This window comes from Rhinopithecus bieti, unplaced genomic scaffold, assembly GCF_001698545.2.
Source record: "Rhinopithecus bieti isolate Rb0 unplaced genomic scaffold, ASM169854v2 scaffold_20170, whole genome shotgun sequence".
Taxonomy (NCBI): Eukaryota; Metazoa; Chordata; class Mammalia; order Primates; family Cercopithecidae; genus Rhinopithecus; species Rhinopithecus bieti.
The window spans coordinates 1350328-1367717 of NW_016810097.1; the positions used below are offsets into that span (position 1 = coordinate 1350328).

General features: G+C 41.8%; 1 protein-coding gene across 2 annotated transcripts in view; it reads left to right on the forward strand.

Annotated features, from left to right (window-relative positions):
- Window positions 1-17390, forward strand: part of SIL1 (SIL1 nucleotide exchange factor) — a 242464-nt gene that overhangs the window by 164583 nt on the left and 60491 nt on the right. For both annotated transcript variants that reach the window (XM_017891294.1, XM_017891295.1), the window contains exons 6-7: window positions 4797-4988; window positions 10474-10595. In XM_017891294.1, the coding sequence (XP_017746783.1) occupies window positions 4797-4988; window positions 10474-10595 (314 nt within the window). The remainder of the gene's footprint in view (window positions 1-4796; window positions 4989-10473; window positions 10596-17390) is intronic.

Below are 17390 nucleotides of genomic sequence, written 5' to 3' on the forward strand. Positions count from 1 at the left end.
AAAAAAAAAAAAAAAAAAAAATATATATATATATATACAGACAACACAAATCAATTGTATTTCTACATACTAACAAAGAATATTTGGCAATTGAAATTAAAAGCATATGTACCATTTACAGTTGCTCCCTTAAAAATGAAATATTTAGGAATAAATCTAACAAGACAGATATAAGATCTATATGCTCAAAAGTATAAAAGTTGGGTGAAAGATGATGATGGAGTTAAATCAAAGAAGACTTAATTAAATGGAGTGACATACTGTGTCTATGGATTGAAACACTCAACATAGTAAAAATGTTAACTCTCTAAATTTATAAGTTTAGTGCAATTCCTGTCAAAATTTCAGCAAGTTTTTTTGTAGATAAGCTTATTCTAAAGTTTGTATGGACAGTTGAAGGAACTAGAATAGCTGAAATTTTAAAAAGAAGAGTAAGTGGAAGAAAACACACTGCCTGATTTTAAGGCTTACTCTATAGCTATAGTAATCAAAGCAATGTGGTATTGGTGGAGAGAAAGAATCATAGATCAATGGAACAGAGTAGAGAACCCAGAAACAGACCCACACTAATATACCTGATTGATTTTTGACAGGTACAAAAGTAATTCAATGGAAGACAAACAGTCTTTTCAACAAATAGTGGGCATCCATAAGCAAAAAATGAGCTGTCACCTAAACCTTGTACCTTTAAAAAAATTAATGCAAAATAGATCATAGATTTAAATGTAAAGTGTGAAACTAAGAAGAAAAAAAACTTTTAGAACGAAACATAGAAAATCTTTGGAAACTAGGACCAGGTAAAGAGTTCTTATGACATGGCACCAAATGCAAGATTTATAAAAGAAAAAATTGATAAATTGGACTTCATCAAAATTAGAATGTTTTGTTTTGTGAAATACCTGTTAAGATGATCGGAAGATACACTACTGGAAGGAAATACTTGCATATCATATACCAGCAGTCCTCATTTTATGTTATATGGAATTGTAAAAATGTGCACACTGAAACTATGCAAAACAATCAACATAATCAAGGGAAAAATTATGATTGTTCCATGATCCTTAAACTGTTTTGCCAGACGTTAAAACAACTACATTGCTATTGGTTTTAAGTATATATAGAAATGGAAAAGCAATACTCATATTTATTTAGTACACTATAATTTAAAACATTTAGAATTATGCTGGGCGCAATGGCTCACACCTGCATTCCTAGCACTTTGGGAGGATCACTTGATTCTAGGAGTTTGAGACTAGCCTGGGCAACATAGCCCAGAAATGGTCTGTTTTCTACAAATAAAAAAAGTATTTTTCTACAAAAAAAAATTCTCTTTCTTTCTTTCTTTCTTTCTTTCTTTCTTTCTTTCTTTCTTTCTTTCTTTCTTTCTTTCTTTCTCTTTCTTTCTTCTTTCTTTCTTTCTTTCTTTCTTTTTCTTTCTTTCTTTCTTTCTTTCTTTTCTTTCTTTTCTTTCTTTCTCTTTCTCTCTCTTGCTTTCTCTCTCTCTCTCTTTCTTTCTTTCTTTTCTCTCTCTCTTTTCTTTCTTTCTGTCTTTCTGTCTTTCTTTCACAGGGTCTCTGTCACCCAGGTTGGAGTGCAATGGCAGGATTACAGCTCAAGTGATCCTCCCACCTCAGCCTCCCGGGTGGCTGGGACTACAGGTATGTGCCACCATGCCACACCAAAAATATAATTTTTTTTTTTTTTTTTGAGACAGAGTCTTGCTCTGTCACCCACACAGGAGTACAGTGGTGTGATCTTGGCTCACTGCAGCCTCCGCCTCCCCGGTTCAAGTGATTCTTCTGCCCCAGCCTCCCAAGTTACAGGTGTATGCCACCATGCCTGGCTCATTTTTGTATTTTTAATAGAGAAGGGGTTTCATCTTCTCTCTAGTTTCACCTTCTCTAGTTGGCCAGACTGTTGAACTCCTGGCCTCAAGTGATTCGCCTGCCTCGATCCCCCAAAGTGCTAAGATTACAGGCATGAGCCATTGCGCCTGGCCAAAAAATTCAAATAATTTTTGTGTTTTTTGTAGATACGGGTTTTCGCCATGTTGCCCAGGCTGGTCTCGAACTCCTGGCTCAAGCAATCCACCCACCTCAGCCTCCCAGAGTGCTGACATTGCAGATGTGGGCCACCATACCCAGCCAGTTTTTTAGTTTTCTGTGTGACTTGTGCTCGTAGTCCTGACCACTCAGGCTGAGGTGGGAGGATCACTTGAGTCCAGGAGGGTGAGACTGCAGTGAGCTGTGATTGTACCGTCGCACTTCAACCTGAGCAATAGAGCGAGACCCTGACTCCAAAAAAAAGTATGACATAGAACAAGCATCTTTTCTCTCTTGGCTAATTATCATACTTCTTTCTAAGTATGGATGAGCCTCCAACATTTCACCCTTTGTACTTTCAATGTTGTGAAATTTCTCAGAGAGTTCCTGTAATGTGAGGTTTTTTGCCATTCTCATTTCATCCTTTTTATCACTTTCCTAATTTGTGTCTGTAAGTTTGCCTTTGCTAAGTTCCTCTGTCTGCACATCTAGAGCTTATCAAACAGTGGCAGTGTTAACATTCCCACAGTCAACCATCTCTTCTATAACTCCATGTACATTCAATTCAAATTTCATTGCCAAAGTTACCACCTTTCATTTATTTGCTGCCCTTTGATCTTTGCTGGCCGGTTCTCTTTTTTAAAAAATAGAATTTAAACAATATAAGTACAGATGGAGTCTCATGTATTGCCCAGGCTGGTCTGGAACGCCTGAGCTCAAGTTGTCCACCTGCCTTGGCCTCCCAATGTTCTGGGATTACAGGCATGAGCCACAGTATATATAACATTTTTTAAATGCCAGAATTATAAAGATGGAGAACAAATTAGTGACAACCAGGGCACAGGGACATAAGAGAATAGAATGGGAGGATAAAGTATAGCTATAAAGGAGTAGCACATAGTAGATTATGTGATTGTGGTGGGACAGTTCTCTAGCATGATTGTTCTGGTAGTTATACAAGTCTACATCTCAGGTAAAATTACGTAGAATGATACACACACACACACATACATGTAAATGAGTACATGTAAAAACTGGCGAAATCCGAACAAGGTGTTTAGTCTAGTTAACAGTATGGTACCTGTGTCCTTTTCTTGATTTTGACATTGTAATATCCTTATGTAAAATGTTAGCATTGAGGGAAACTGGACGAAGGGTACGTGACACTCTCTGTACTATTTTTGTTATTTCCTGAGAATTTATAATTATTTCAAAGTAAAAGGTTTTTGTTTGTTTGTTTTGTTTTGTTTTTTTGAGATGGAGTCTCGCTCTGTCGCTCAGGGTGGAGTGCAGTGGCGCAATCTTGGCTCACTGCAGCCTCCGCCTCCTGGGTTCAAGCGATTCTCCTGCCTCAGCCTCCTGAGTAGCTGGGATTACAGGTGCGCGCCACCATGCCCAGCTAAGTTTTGTATTTTTAGTAGAGATGGGGTTTTACAATATTGGTCAGGCTGGTCTGGAACTCCTGACCTCATGGTCTGCCTGCCTCAGCCTACCAAAGTGCTGGGATTACAGGCATGAGCCACTGTGCCTGGCCAAAAAGTTTTTTTTTAAGGCCTTCTTGAGAGTCAGGCACACATAGTTTTTGTGAGACAGATGTCACTAGTTTCTTATTGTGCTCACTTGCCTATCATCTCACAGCTCTAGAAAGTGACTCAGCCTTCCCAGACCTCTTTGCTTGGCTTTGGCAGCCATCCAGAGACCTCTAGCTGGGTGCAGGGAGAGCATCTCATGTTGTTTTAGCCCAGAGAATCAGGATGTGGCGCCCCATGGATGTGATTGCTCCGCTAGGAGCTTGGTCTTTTTTAAGAGAGGCTGATTCATTTCTTTGGTTGGTGTTTCTATGGAGTGCTTATAACTGGGGAGAAAAACCCATAGGTAATAGATGAGCAATTTGGAGCTGACAGCTGTTCATCATCCGGCTTTTTATAAATATCTGTGCCTTTTAATTTTTCTTGGAAGACAGATACATAAACCACCGTGACTTTTCAGACTCTCTTTATAGACACTATCCTCTCAAATTGGGAAGAAAACAGTGTCACATGTATAAAATATTTAATTAAAGTCTTTTGTTCACCTCTAATGTAACTTCATTTAAAAATTTTTATATGTGAGTGGAGTGGGGAGGGATTGAGAGAAAATTGTTTGAGATTCGAGTATAGTACATATAGTAATTTCGCCATATCAAACAGTTGAACAAATTGTACACCTGTGGTTAGGTTGACAGTAATGACAGTGATTTAATTTTCATCAGCAAATTGCTCCTGCTCTGACAGCTCTTACCCATAGTTTTCTATGTCCAAGTTTCCCTAAAATGTTGTTGGGTTGGGTAGGGCAAGGCCAAGATAGTCTATGTTTGTGAAAAGTGGAGAAGCAGGGTGTGGGTTATTCTACCTTAGGTCTCAGCTGTTTGATGTGTGGTTTGGGGTTGAAGATGAACTTGCATTACTTCCCCTTAACTCAGTGGCTGTGACAAGAAGCCTTTCTATTCTTCCTGAACATTGGAAATCGGACTTTAATAAGTGAACCTTGGAACATCTTGAGTGTGTTTTTAGAGCAGAGGCCTATATAGGTAGACTTTGAGGGCCCTCTTCTCTGGGCATCTTAGAAAGTATTAGTATTTTTGATAGTGTAGATTAGAGAAGACTGTGAGTCTTGGAGCAGCAGTTTTTTGGGGATGGGCATCCATGGTAGCCCACAGACATCTTGGGGAGATGTCTCCAACCATTTTAATCATCTCTTTGCTGCTCTCCTTAGGCAAGGCAGGCTGAGGTAAAGCGGCTCTTCCGCCCCATTGAGGAACTGAAGAAAGACTTCAATGAGCTGAATGTTGTCATTGAGACTGACATGCAGATCATGGTACGGCTGATCAACAAGTTCAATAGTTCCAGCTCCAGTTTGGAAGAGAAGATTGCTGCGCTCTTTGATCTTGAATATTATGTCCATCAGGTACTGTATTTCTTCATCCATAAGTCAGACTTTTAACAGCTCCAAAAATAAATCCCCCCCTCCCTAAGCCCTAAGAAAATAGCATCAGCATCTTTAGTTCTCTTGCAGAGCACAGACTATTTTTAATCTAGGCTTATTGTCTTTTGTAGTAAGATACAGTCTTCGAGGCTAGAGCCAACCTCTTTTTCTTTTTTTGTCTGAGTCGTAGTCTCACTCGGTCGCCCAGCCTGGAGTGCAGTGGCACGATCTCGGCTCACTGCAACCTCCACCTCCTGGGTTCAAGCTATTCTCCTGCCTCAGCCTTCTAAGCAACTGGGGTTACAGGCGTGCACCACCATGTCCAGCTAATTTTTTGTATTTTTGATAGAGACAGGGTTTCACTATGTTGACCAGGCTGATCTTGAACTCCTAACCTCAAGTGATCTACCCACCTTGTCCTCCCAAAGTGCTGGGATTATAAGCATGAGCCACCGTGCCTGGCCAGCCAACCTCATCCTCTTTTTCATGTAGAGTGTTACCTTCTTTAGTACCTCTGAGGGTAACGCAGAGATAAAATAGACATAGTCCTTGTTATGTAGCATATAGCCTGGAAGAGGAAGTAACTGAATAATGAAAAATTGAACAAATTAATTAAATAATGAGATAATTTAAGATTGTAATGAGGGCTCCAGAGGGTGATGTCTTAGAGCCTAGTCATGGACAATAAAGGAGGCTTCTCAGAGGATGTGACATTTAGGCCGAGTGTTATAGGATGATTGGGGTTGGCTGGGTGAAGAGGGGGTACTAGAGCAGGAGATGGCAAACTACTGCCCATAGGTCAAATCTGGCCCAACACCTCCTTTCCTAAATAAACTTTTATTGGGGCACAGCGACCCCTATTTGTTCATGCATTGTTTATTGGTGTTTTTATGCTACAATGGCAGAATTGAGTAGTGACAGAAACCATATGGCCCACAAAGTCAAAAATATTTACTACCAGGCCCTTTAGAAAAAGTTTGCCAACCCTTAGATTAGAGCATTCCAGCTAGAGGAAACAACATGTGCAGAGATTCTAGGGCAGGGAAGAGCTTGGTGAGATTGAGGGCCTGGAAAAGATTGGAGTGACTGGAGCGCAGTGGCCTGGAGGGGAACACAGATGAAGTGGGAAGGTTTGGGGGTTGGAGAGGTGAGGTTGGAGATACCATGCTCTTTATGATTTTAGCCTTGATCCTAAAAACCATTGAAGAGTTTGAAGCAGGGAAGCAACTGATCAGACTTATAATAACTAATATTTGTTGAGTGTTATTACATACCAGGCACTGCTTCAGGTGCTCTGTACGCATTAATTCATTGACTTCCATGGCTTCCCTATGAGTACGTACCACTATTAATCCCATTTTGTAACCGAGGAAAATGAGGCACAGAGAGATTATGTAATTGCTCAAGATAATCCAGCCTAGTGAGTGGTAGAGCTGGAATTTGCAGTAAGCTGTGTCTGACCCTAAACTCTGTGCTCTAAAACTTTTGGCCACTCTGTTTCTCAAAGGCAACTGATACCTTTTGAATTAAGCTCAAAAGGTGGAGCTAACGAGGAGCCAATAAAAGCCACTGATTTATTCAATAAATAAATAAAGTGTCTGCTAACTCCCAGGCACTGTTCTAGGCACTTGAAATACGTCTCAAGTTAAGCCCTACAAAATTAGGGCTTAACCTTCTAGCAGAAGCAGATAGACAAACATAAGAAACAAGTAATTATAAGTAATATGTTTGTAGGTGATAAATATTGTAGAAATATAAAAACTACGGTGAGATCGGAACTGGCAGCATTGAGAAGGGGCATCTCTGGCTGGAGGAACAGCAAGTGCAGGAGCCCGGTGGTGGGAACATGCCTAGTGTGTTTGAATCAGCTGGAGCTGAGAGTGGGCAGAGGAGAAGTAGATGGAGCTCAGAGAGACAATGGGAGGAAGAATATAGAGGGCCTATAGGCCATGGAAAAAAGTGAACTTGGATATTATTGAAGGATATTGAGCAGAAGAATGACGTGATGTGACTTACTTTTAAAAGGATTCCTCCAGCTGCCGTGTTGAGAATTAGACTGCAGGTGGGGGGCTTGGTAGAAGCAGAGACCGTATAGGAGACTATTGCAGTAATCCAGACTAGGGACAACAGTGGCCCAGGAGGCTGTGTAATCATAATCAAAGGCTTGTTTGAGATCCTTGTCAAGACATAGATCCTCAATGTCCTCCCATGCACGACAGCGCCCTTGTTCTCTATAAACTGGGCTAAAACACATGCTTTCTTCCTTTAGGATTTTGCCAGTGTCTGTGGTGAAAGAGGATGAGTGTGCACTGTGTCCGCAGGAATTATGGGGCAGCTTCTTCATCTTCTTTCTCTGCTCATAACTCTTTCTCAGGCCTCAAATAGCAGGACTCTGATCCTCTTAGAGAAAAAAAATAAACCTTGGTTCTCTTTCCCCTTTCCAGTCTTACTCTCCAGGGTAAAAACCAAAAAACTCCAACAGTTTTTCCATTAGAGATATTTAAAGGATTAAGGATACAAGGGGTTATTTGCCAACTCAGTCCTCCTTTGATGTTGATAGCTTCTATTTTTTCTCATCTTAACATACTGGGATGAATCTTTAGGTATTAGGTCACTATGGGCTCTTGCACATGAAACACCAAAGTGACCAGAGAGCTTATCATACCTGGAAGGGCGTGAGTCCACAGGAGGCTTGGGCTAGCATTGCCCCAACAAAGTTTTTTGTTTTCCCTTGTAGGCCCTTTGTCACTTGGCAGTGTCTTCCCTAAGGTGACATCCCCATTCTGCTTTCACAGGCCACCTCACCAGACCCATCCTAAGGTCATCCCAAAATCAGTCCCTGGCAGAAGCCAAATTTGTCTTTTGGCAGAGAAATGTTCTGGATCATTGGTATTTTGATTGGAAGGGCTGGTGCATCAAGCTGCCATGCAGCAGTGTTAAGTTGTGGTTTCACTGGGGGATTAAGTAGGACACAACTCGGTCCGAGTCCTGGTTGTGATGGGGGCTTGGGGTGATGTAGTACTAGCTCTAAGGAAGATGGCACTTTCCTAGCCAGGAACTTCCCCAGTCCCTTCTCATTCTAGACTCACTGAATGGTGGTTTGAGGAGCTGTAGGCTCCAAGGACCCAAACCAGGTCTGCCAGGCTTCCTCACAGCCATATTTGAATTATTAAACAGGATATGTGAAAAGCAAAACCTTGTGTGTGGAAAACAGATGGTGAGTTATTTATGAGGAGCAGCCTCCATCCACCCCATCTACCTGGGGCAGTATATTTGCCTTCTCCCACGTGTCTCCTCAGCTATGTGCCACCATTTCTCCCCTTCGCTGTTTCCTGTTCTCTCATCGTCTTATCAGTGCCCTGCTTCTTTCCTTTCCTCCAGGGTGTTGACATAGTTCCCTCCTGCACTCCCTCCTCCTCTTCATCTCTGCCTGTCCCACCCCACCCCGAAGGCAGCCTGAGAACAGTTTTGGCCCCAGATCCAGATGGGGAGCTGTGGACCTGGGCTGTGGTCGTGGTTTCTCCTATATGTCACCAGGGAGGGTCCAGCTTTTGATGTGCCCTGGGCAGAATGAATCGTTTCTTCCTCACTGTTAGTGAAATAAATTATGAGAAAACATCCCCAAAAGGCTGAAGTGCTTATATAAATGTCGGCATTTCTATCATGCTGAATTATCATTGTAGTAATAATAGATAAACTGACTCTAGAACAGAAGGTCCGTGACTCTGGGCTGTGTTGCTTTGGAGCTGACCGAGTGGCAGCTGCTCCGCTAGGAACTCATACCAGCTTTGATAAGTGGCCATTCCAGGCATGGTATGACAGGATTCTGAGCCATAGTTTTGTATCCAGAAAACTCAGAGGAAAGACAACCAAATAATAGGCAGTGAATTCTTATATTGTAAAATCAGAGCATGTGGGGAAGGAAGGAAGGTGCTTATGTCAGCAGAACACCCAGCCCCGAGTCTCCCTAGTTAGCTGGGCTGTGGCTCAACCAGTTATTCCTGTTCATAGGAACAGTTTGGGGCAGAAAAATGTCCATGGCCTGGGGCCACATGGCAGGGCAGACTTCATGCTTACTTCACAACCTGGTTTAGCCACTACTTCATGTCTGTGGTACCAGAGGCCCATTCGTTTTGTTGGCACAGATACCTCAGATTGCCTTTTTATTCACACTGGAGCTTTATTTCAGGAACATTCTTTTCTGATCAAATTCATACTCATCAATGCAACAGTTATTCATTGAGCACCTAACCATATGCTCAGCACCATCCTAGTCCCTGGAGCTATAAGCGTGGACAGACAGACAAAACCCCTGCTCTCATGGAGATTCCATCCAAATGTGTATGAATGATCTTTCAAGTGGCAACAACAGGCTAGGCCACCACAAAACACTAGCAGAGTCAGATACCAATCCTCACACTTGATTTCCCTGTCAGAGTCCTCTCCTAGTTCAGAGAGGCAAGGACGAGGTTGGGAAGGGGCCCTGTGGAATCTGGAGGAGAAAAATGGGTAGCAGCCACTGTTGTTGAGCTTCAGCTTCCTGAGTTTTCCTCTTGATAGAGTGGGATTAGCATGTGGACAAGATGCAGACTTTGTGGCAACAAAGATATATTCAAGGGAGACTGTAGCGGGTACATGTAGAAACAGGATCCAGTGACCTTTCTGAGGAAAGCGAGTCGTCTTGTTCTAGGTACTAATAAACCGTGGGTAATGAGATCCCCTGTAGAGTAAAAAAGAATCTGGACTTGGGGATTTGGTGCTTAAATGATAGCCTAGACCAGTGCTGCTGAATAGAACTTTATGTAATGATAGAAATGTTCTGCACTGTCTGATACATAGCCACTAGCCAGTAGCACAGGCTTAGACGAAAGCCTTTGGGAGAGTGATTTTCTTGCATATTTTATCATGAATGTCTTCAGATGCAGTCAACCTGAGATGCAAGAGAAAGGTACTTTTGTTATTCCCCTCCCCAGCACTCTTACAGCAACCCCCCTCCCAACAACAGGGCTCTTTTTCTAGTCCCTAGCTTCTAATTTAAAATCAGCTTAAAAAATCTGCCTCCACTGTCCCCATTGGGATTGGACATCAACAGGAAGCATGGCACCGTTTAGTGGTGCTGATGACGCCAGATTCTTTGTGTTAACAGCTTGTACATTAGGAGTAAGCTTTATGACTCATTACGATATTAGAATTTTCCAGGACATGTTTGGCATAAGCAATAGCTAGGTGTCATTTCCGCTGATTCCCACGCAGGTGCTCATCAATCATGTTGGATGAATTAGGAGTTCTCAAATTTAACAGTATTAAAAAATTGGTTTTTACAAACCTTTTCTTAGTTAGTCAAAAGGCCGTTATTGCTTTTCCCATTCCTTTTAATGTGTTTTGAATAGTCACCGAAAGAAAGGCTCTAAGAAGAGCTTTCCTTTCCCTGATGGCCATGCTGTACTAAGCAGTGGCTCTGTTGCAGATGGACAATGCGCAGGACCTGCTTTCCTTCGGTGGTCTTCAAGTGGTGATCAATGGGCTGAACAGCACAGAGCCCCTCGTGAAGGAATATGCTGCGTTTGTGCTGGGGGCTGCCTTTTCCAGGTGAGCAGTGTAATGGACATCCCATTGGCCAGAATTGCTTGGCCTGATCTGCTTGGAAGAAGGGTACACTTGAATGTGCCTGTTCTACTGACATTTCAGTGTAATCTCAATGAAACTAGAGTAAAATTTGATTCTGCCCTTATTCCAAGTAGATAGGAATTTTTACCCATGTTGTCACCATCTGTTACTCTCTGTTCCCCCATCTTATGTATATGGACATTTAATAACACATCTTAGGTCACATTCTCTGTTTTATTCAAAGCTCATAAAAAGTTAGATCAACTATAAATAGTAGAGAGGGAGGGGGATAAACAAGAGTAGATAGAGTAGATCTTTTGGCAGTAAAGCTACATCTAGTGATGATAAATGATGAGCCTGAACAAGGGGGTGCTTTCAGGGAGGAATGTGTCTTGCCCTAGTTGTCTGGAACCAATGTACATGCAGTCAGGTTATCGCACTCTGTAGGTTGGGAATTGTTGAGAATTTCAGTTAGTCTGGCTTGTGATGGAAGACTGATAAGGCAAGAGGAGTGGGGAGGTAGCATCTCAAAAGAGTAGATGCCAAAAGATATGTAGGTGCCACATCATTCTACACCGCCTGCAAAGGTCAAGATGTCTGCATGCTGCAATTGGCTGTTGGAGCTATTGTTCCTCCCAGTTTTGAAAATCAGCTCTTAGGACCATTTGTGCCTTTAAAACAGGAACAAATATTCCGATTCTTGCTGCAAGGGCATGGGTGGAGGCTATTAGATGCTTAGATGCAGGTCACGATGTTACAGGAGAAAAGCTATTCTGAACATATTTACCATTGTAGGCTTTGTTTCTAAAAGATTTCCTTTGTGCTTTATCTGTGCTTGTTTTTTAAATCAGAATCTCAGTCTGATGCTCTCTCACTCTGACAGGAATTCAGCATATTTTCTTAGTAAGTTGAAGGGCAGAGCTGGGAAAGCTGGAGGAGTTGTTCCGTGAGGAGAGGCACTGCCGGCCTTTGTTTCTCTTATCACCACTCTGCCTGGATCTTCAAGCCCGGGCTCCCTGTGTTGGTGGTGTTGACAGTCAAGGCTCTGGCCTCCAGGGCAACTCCACCTCCCTTGGTCTCACCTCCCAGACTCTGAGTCTCCCAGGAAGCCCAGGGAAATCTCCTATGCAGCCACTGGAAAGATGGAAAATCTGCATATTTAATGTTAGTAGCTGCAGTTTCAGTCATGAGGAAGTCCAGGAAATCCAGGGTCTTAGCCTTATAAGACTTTAGAGGCTTGAGAACTTACAAAGCTCACTTTTTACTTCTCAGGCCAGAAAAGAACTAAATCCAACATTATTAACCTCTCTCCAGACCCTTTTTGGAAATCTTTGCCTTATTCCCGAGTACTTTTATTCTACCTTTAATATTAACAAATTATCCTATACGTCCCTTGCCATTGCTTCTGGAAATACATTTCTTGAGGGGAAACTGTGTGGCATTTTCATGTCACATCCTAGTTAAAGGGGACTAATTAAGTGACTTGAGAAACATGCATTGAGCCTGCTTTGCAGACCCGTAACTCACCAAGGGACTATGCCAATGTGTGGTGTTATTAAGACTTTTCTGTGATTGTATTAGCTTAAGACCATGTTAACATTTATGCAGCATCAACTAAAATTTAAATAGAGATAAATATAAAATATTGCAATTTAGTGTTTTGGTGGCAAGCAAACTGCTGTATTCAGAATGTTCTAGCTGGGTTTTTGATGGCTCACTGGAGGCCTGTTACCGTGACAGCATGGTATGGAGCCAGAGCTTTTGGAAGCCAACAGCAGGCTCCCAAACACCGTGGAAATGTCAATGTTTTCTGCAAAGAGGAACCTGATGCAAGGTAAGGATATTTCTACACGGAGAGGTAGGTTTCAGTACTCTAGTCTGATATTCATCATTTACTCTTCATGTCTTAAGTATTGGTTCTGCATCCCTCTAACCACTTCTAGTATACAGGTGTGTATACACCTGCCACACATGTGCACAAACACACAACACAGTGATGGGATGAGCTTGCTGTTTATCAAGAGGGTGTTCAGGGGGTAGTGAGCACTCTGGAATCATGGAGTCCCAGCACTGGGGATAGTATCTGGAATATACTCTTTCTAGTTTTCTGCTGATGGGCAAGAATACTGCTCAGTCAGTCCAGATGTTTGGGTATTTAGGAGGATTAGGCAGACCACTGGACCTACAGTCAATCTAGTTTCAAGTTTAGTTTCTGCCATTTCCTATCTGTGTGCCCATGGGCAACCTTTCTAAGCCTCACCTTTTTCTTTTGTTAACAGGGAACATTAATAGGTGTTCTCTGCATTTCATAAAGTTGAGTGAGTGTCAAATAATATACAATGACTTGTGAAAATGGTTGTAAAGCACCTGTCAATGACAAGGTGGTATCAACATCATCCCCCTCATCAGCATGTGTCCTTTATACTATGAGTTTCTGCTATAGAAATTCTTATTTCTTTTCTTTCTACAATAAAAACTTTTATCCTCCTCATTTTCTCTTCTGTTAAGATGCTTATATTCTACCATGTATCTCTTGGTGCTAATCTTTTTTTTTTTTTGAGGCAAGGTCTCATTCTTTCGCTCAGGCTGGAGTACAGTGGCCCGATCTCGGCTCACTGCAACCTCCGCCTCCTGGGCTCAGGTGATCCTTCCACCTCAGCCACCTCTGTAGCTGGGACTACAGGTATGTGGCACCACACCTGGCTAATTTTTATAATTTTTGTAGAGACAAGGTTTCACCATGTTGTCCAGGTGAGTCTCGAACTCCTGGGCTCAAGCAATCTGTCTGTGTTGGCCTCCCAAAGTACTGGGCTTACAGGCGTGAGCCACTGTGTCCGGTCTCTTATTGCTAATCTGCTGCTTCATTGAGGGTATTTATTTGCCGGCTTGGGTTAATTGCTTAATAAGGTTTCCATATACATTTGTGTGGATGAAGAGATCTATTTCCTGGTGTTAAACATGAAGCAATTATTCCGAGATCAAGAAGAGAGAGTTCATGTAAATGTAACTGACATGACTCCTAAATGTTACATGGTCACTGAAATAAAGTTTATTTAAATATTATTCACATTTATATATGGGTCACACACGTTCATTTTCCTCTGTTTGTTGCACACATATAAGGCAGGTCAAGCTCTTACATAATAAGATACGCAGGGGTAGGGGTGCTGGTGCTTTTAGCAGCTTCTTCTGTTCATGGTTTTTCTTTTGTCTCAAACCTGCTTTCTCCTTCTTCAGGTACAGTACTTTCGTTGGCCTTTCTGTGACCTGATTTAATCTCATGATGGCACTTGTGTGTGTCTGTCTGCAGTCTGACCTACCAGGAGTCTCTGGAGTTCCAGACAAGTCATTTGTGTTTCTGTATAAGGGGAGTCTCGAAAAGGCTTTGTGAAATTTAGAGGCCAGGCAGCCTTCTGTAATCTGGTTTTGGTTCTTAGCAAACTGGCCACCTGCTTTTGTTTTCCTCTTAGCTACCTATATATCTCTTTTACCTCGTAGCTGTCAGGAGTTAAACTATCAAGTAGCTAGTATGCCTGCCTCATGTAACACTGGCTTTGCTGTTCTCATGCCCCTGCCTCAGTCACCTTTGGAGTCCTATATCCTTCTTTAATAACCCATATTCTCATCTGCACATGTATGAATTATCATGCAATTACATGTGCTTATAAGCATTCATGTTTGCAGGACTTTTGAACTTTCCACAGTTTGCAGGATGTCATGGAACTGAACCCAGCACAAAAAAGGATGTACATGTGCCATTAGTCATAGTGAGATTATGTACTCTTACAATGGATCCCCAGAACAGGATTCTGTTCTTCCCCCTTTATCTTGGCATCTTCCTTGGAACCTCCTTGGCAGATTTTGGGTTATATATATCCCTTTATAAAATGAATGTGTTCCCCTCCCCCAACCTTGTCCCCTCTCATCTCATGCTTTGTTGGCTCTCTTAATTTCCTCAGTTGTACTCTTCCTGCGGAGCGTTTACCAATTAATTTTAACTATTTGGACCTGGGTGCGATTGCTTATGCCCATAATCCCAGCACTTTGGGAGGCCGAGGCAGGTGGATTGCTTGAGCCAGGGTTCAAGACCAACCTGGGCAACATGGTGAAACCTCGTCTCTACAAAAAGTACAAAAATTAGCTGGGCATGGTAGCATGTGCCTGTGGTCCCAGCTATGCTACTCGGGAGGCTGAGGTGGGAGGATTGCTTGAACTTGGAAAGTCAAGGCTGCAGTGAGCCATGATCATACCATTGTACTTCAACCTAGGTGACCAAGTGAGGCCCTGTCGGAAAAAAAAAAAAAGGAGTAGACAGAAAGGAATACAAATGAATGCACATGAGCATTAAATTAATGTACTTGAAACTACTATTCCTACAATCTGGTTTCTGTCCGTACCATCCCTGAAATTTTTCAAGAGTACTTTGTCATCATTGGCATCTTTGTGGTAGTCAAAATGTTGGCTGCTGCTTTCCTTAGGGAACTTTACCTCTTGGCTGCCATGTCATTATAGTCCCTTGATTTGGGGATGACTATAATTAATCACTCACTCCCCTTTTCCTTTTTTGGCAACGTCATCATCTTAACTATCTTCTGTTAATAATTGTAGCTATTCACAAAGATTCCTCCAGCCTTGTCCTCCTTCTCTCTTTTCATTTTCTCCCATAATGGTCCTATCTATTCCTGTGATTTCAAATCCATCCTCACTGTGGATGACTCCAGTGTCTACATTTAAGTCCAGCCTTTTTCCTGCGGTCTTCTCCTATATTTCTACCACACTGTCTCATCGCACCTCAAACTCACGAAAGTGGAACTCATTATTGTCTCACAAACTAGATTTTTCCTCCTATATTCTCTTTTTATCTGTTCTTGGCATTGTGATTATTGTAGTTCTCCAAGCTTGAAACTTTTGAGTGATATTTGAGTCTACTTCCTGCTTCACTTTCTCATTAACTTGGTGAACAAGTCCTGTGAATTTTAATTTCTGCTATTGTTGTCTACTAGACAGTCATTCCCCATTTTCTGTTTTTTAAGGTTTTAGAGACAGGGTCTCATTGTGTTGCCCAGGCTGGAGTGCAGGGGCTCTTCACAGGTGTGAACATAGACTACTACAACTCAAACTCCTGGGCTCAAGCAGTCTTCTTGCCCCAGCTTTCTGAGTGGCTGGGATTACAGGTGGTGCGTCAGTGTGCCTGGCCTCCCCCTTTTTCATCTACTAAGGAACCTCGATAATATGAGGGCAGCAATATGTTCAGGCAGAAGGTTCCCTTCTCCAGTTCTAGGAAATGAACCATGGATGGTCTAAAGCAAGCCTGGAAATCCCATTCTCTATGAATGTGTGTTAGTTTAGAGATGGCCATGTGACCCAGTTCTGACCAATGAGACATAAAGAGATATTTGCTTGGAAGCCTCTGGGAAGGATTTTGTTCTTATAATAAGATAGTAAGGAGACCCTACCTACTTCTTCCTGCCTTAACTGCAGCTGTCTTGGAGCTGCAGCAGCTGCCTTGGACCAGTGAGGTGAGAAGCACACGAACAAAAAGCCAACATGCTGAGGAGGATAATAGAGGGGAAAGACAGGAGGAGGAAACTGGGTTATTTATGATGTAGTTTAGCCACTTTCATGATTTTGGAACCATCTACTTCCAGATTTTTCTTATGAGAGGTAATGAAATGTCTTTGTTTTTTAAAATCATTGTTAATCATGATTCCCTTACTTGCAACTGAATATATATTCATATTGATATGAATTCATTTGGATATTTCCAAAATCCCTCTCAGATCTTTTAAATTAAAAAAAAAATCTTCTTGATCTTCATAGCATTCACCTCAATTTGCACTTATATATCTGGTTAGTTACCTGTTTATTGTTAATATCCCTTGTTAGATAGTACTTAGGGGATAAGATCCCTTTTTTATCTTTATCCTGCTATCTCTCTAATGTATAGCATAGGACCTAGTATTGGGTGGATGCTCAGGAAATAATTATTGAATGAATACATGAAAAAGGAATAAATTGATACCTTGGAAATGAATTGTTTTTCAGAGAACATTGGAGGCTGAGTGGACAGTGCTGTTTTTATTATTAATGATGTAATCATGGATGATTCACATACCGCACCTTGACCCTTTAAAATCTAAGGCCATGGAAATGAGTGTATAGCCCCACTGGCTGAAGGCCCAGAAAATAGAAGGTTTGAGACTGGGATGAGGTCACACACTGGAGATGCCAATGTTTGAATAGAAGTTCAAATGTGACCTCTAGGACTTGTCTGACCTCTTGTCTCTAGTAGCTAATTTTTCCACACTCTTATAGCGACAGGAGTGGTGCTCAAGCCTTTTGCATCTGATAAACTGATTAGCATATTAACTGAGATTGGCCTAGGAAATTGGATAGTCATAGCTCTCTTAAGCTACATTCAAAGTCCGATTACTTTTTTCAAATGGCAAATAATGACAAATGGAAAATGAACTCTGACTCTGACCAGCTATCCTGAGTACTACAGAAACTAAGCCTTCATTCTGGGGAGGGAGGCACCACTTTGCATAATACACTTGTCCCTTTAGCATTTCGGTTGAATTTGTCTTTGTGATGATGTGCCCTGCCTTGTCCACATCCTCTATGTGGCCGCCTTCAGATTTTTTCAGTACTCTCACCTTCTTAATTTCTTCCCTACGTAACTCTCAGCACACAAAGTTCTTTGTTTTATCTTCATCTTTATAAGCATTTGTTGTTGGACCCCTAAACTGACGCTTTTTTTTTTTTTTTTTTTTTTTT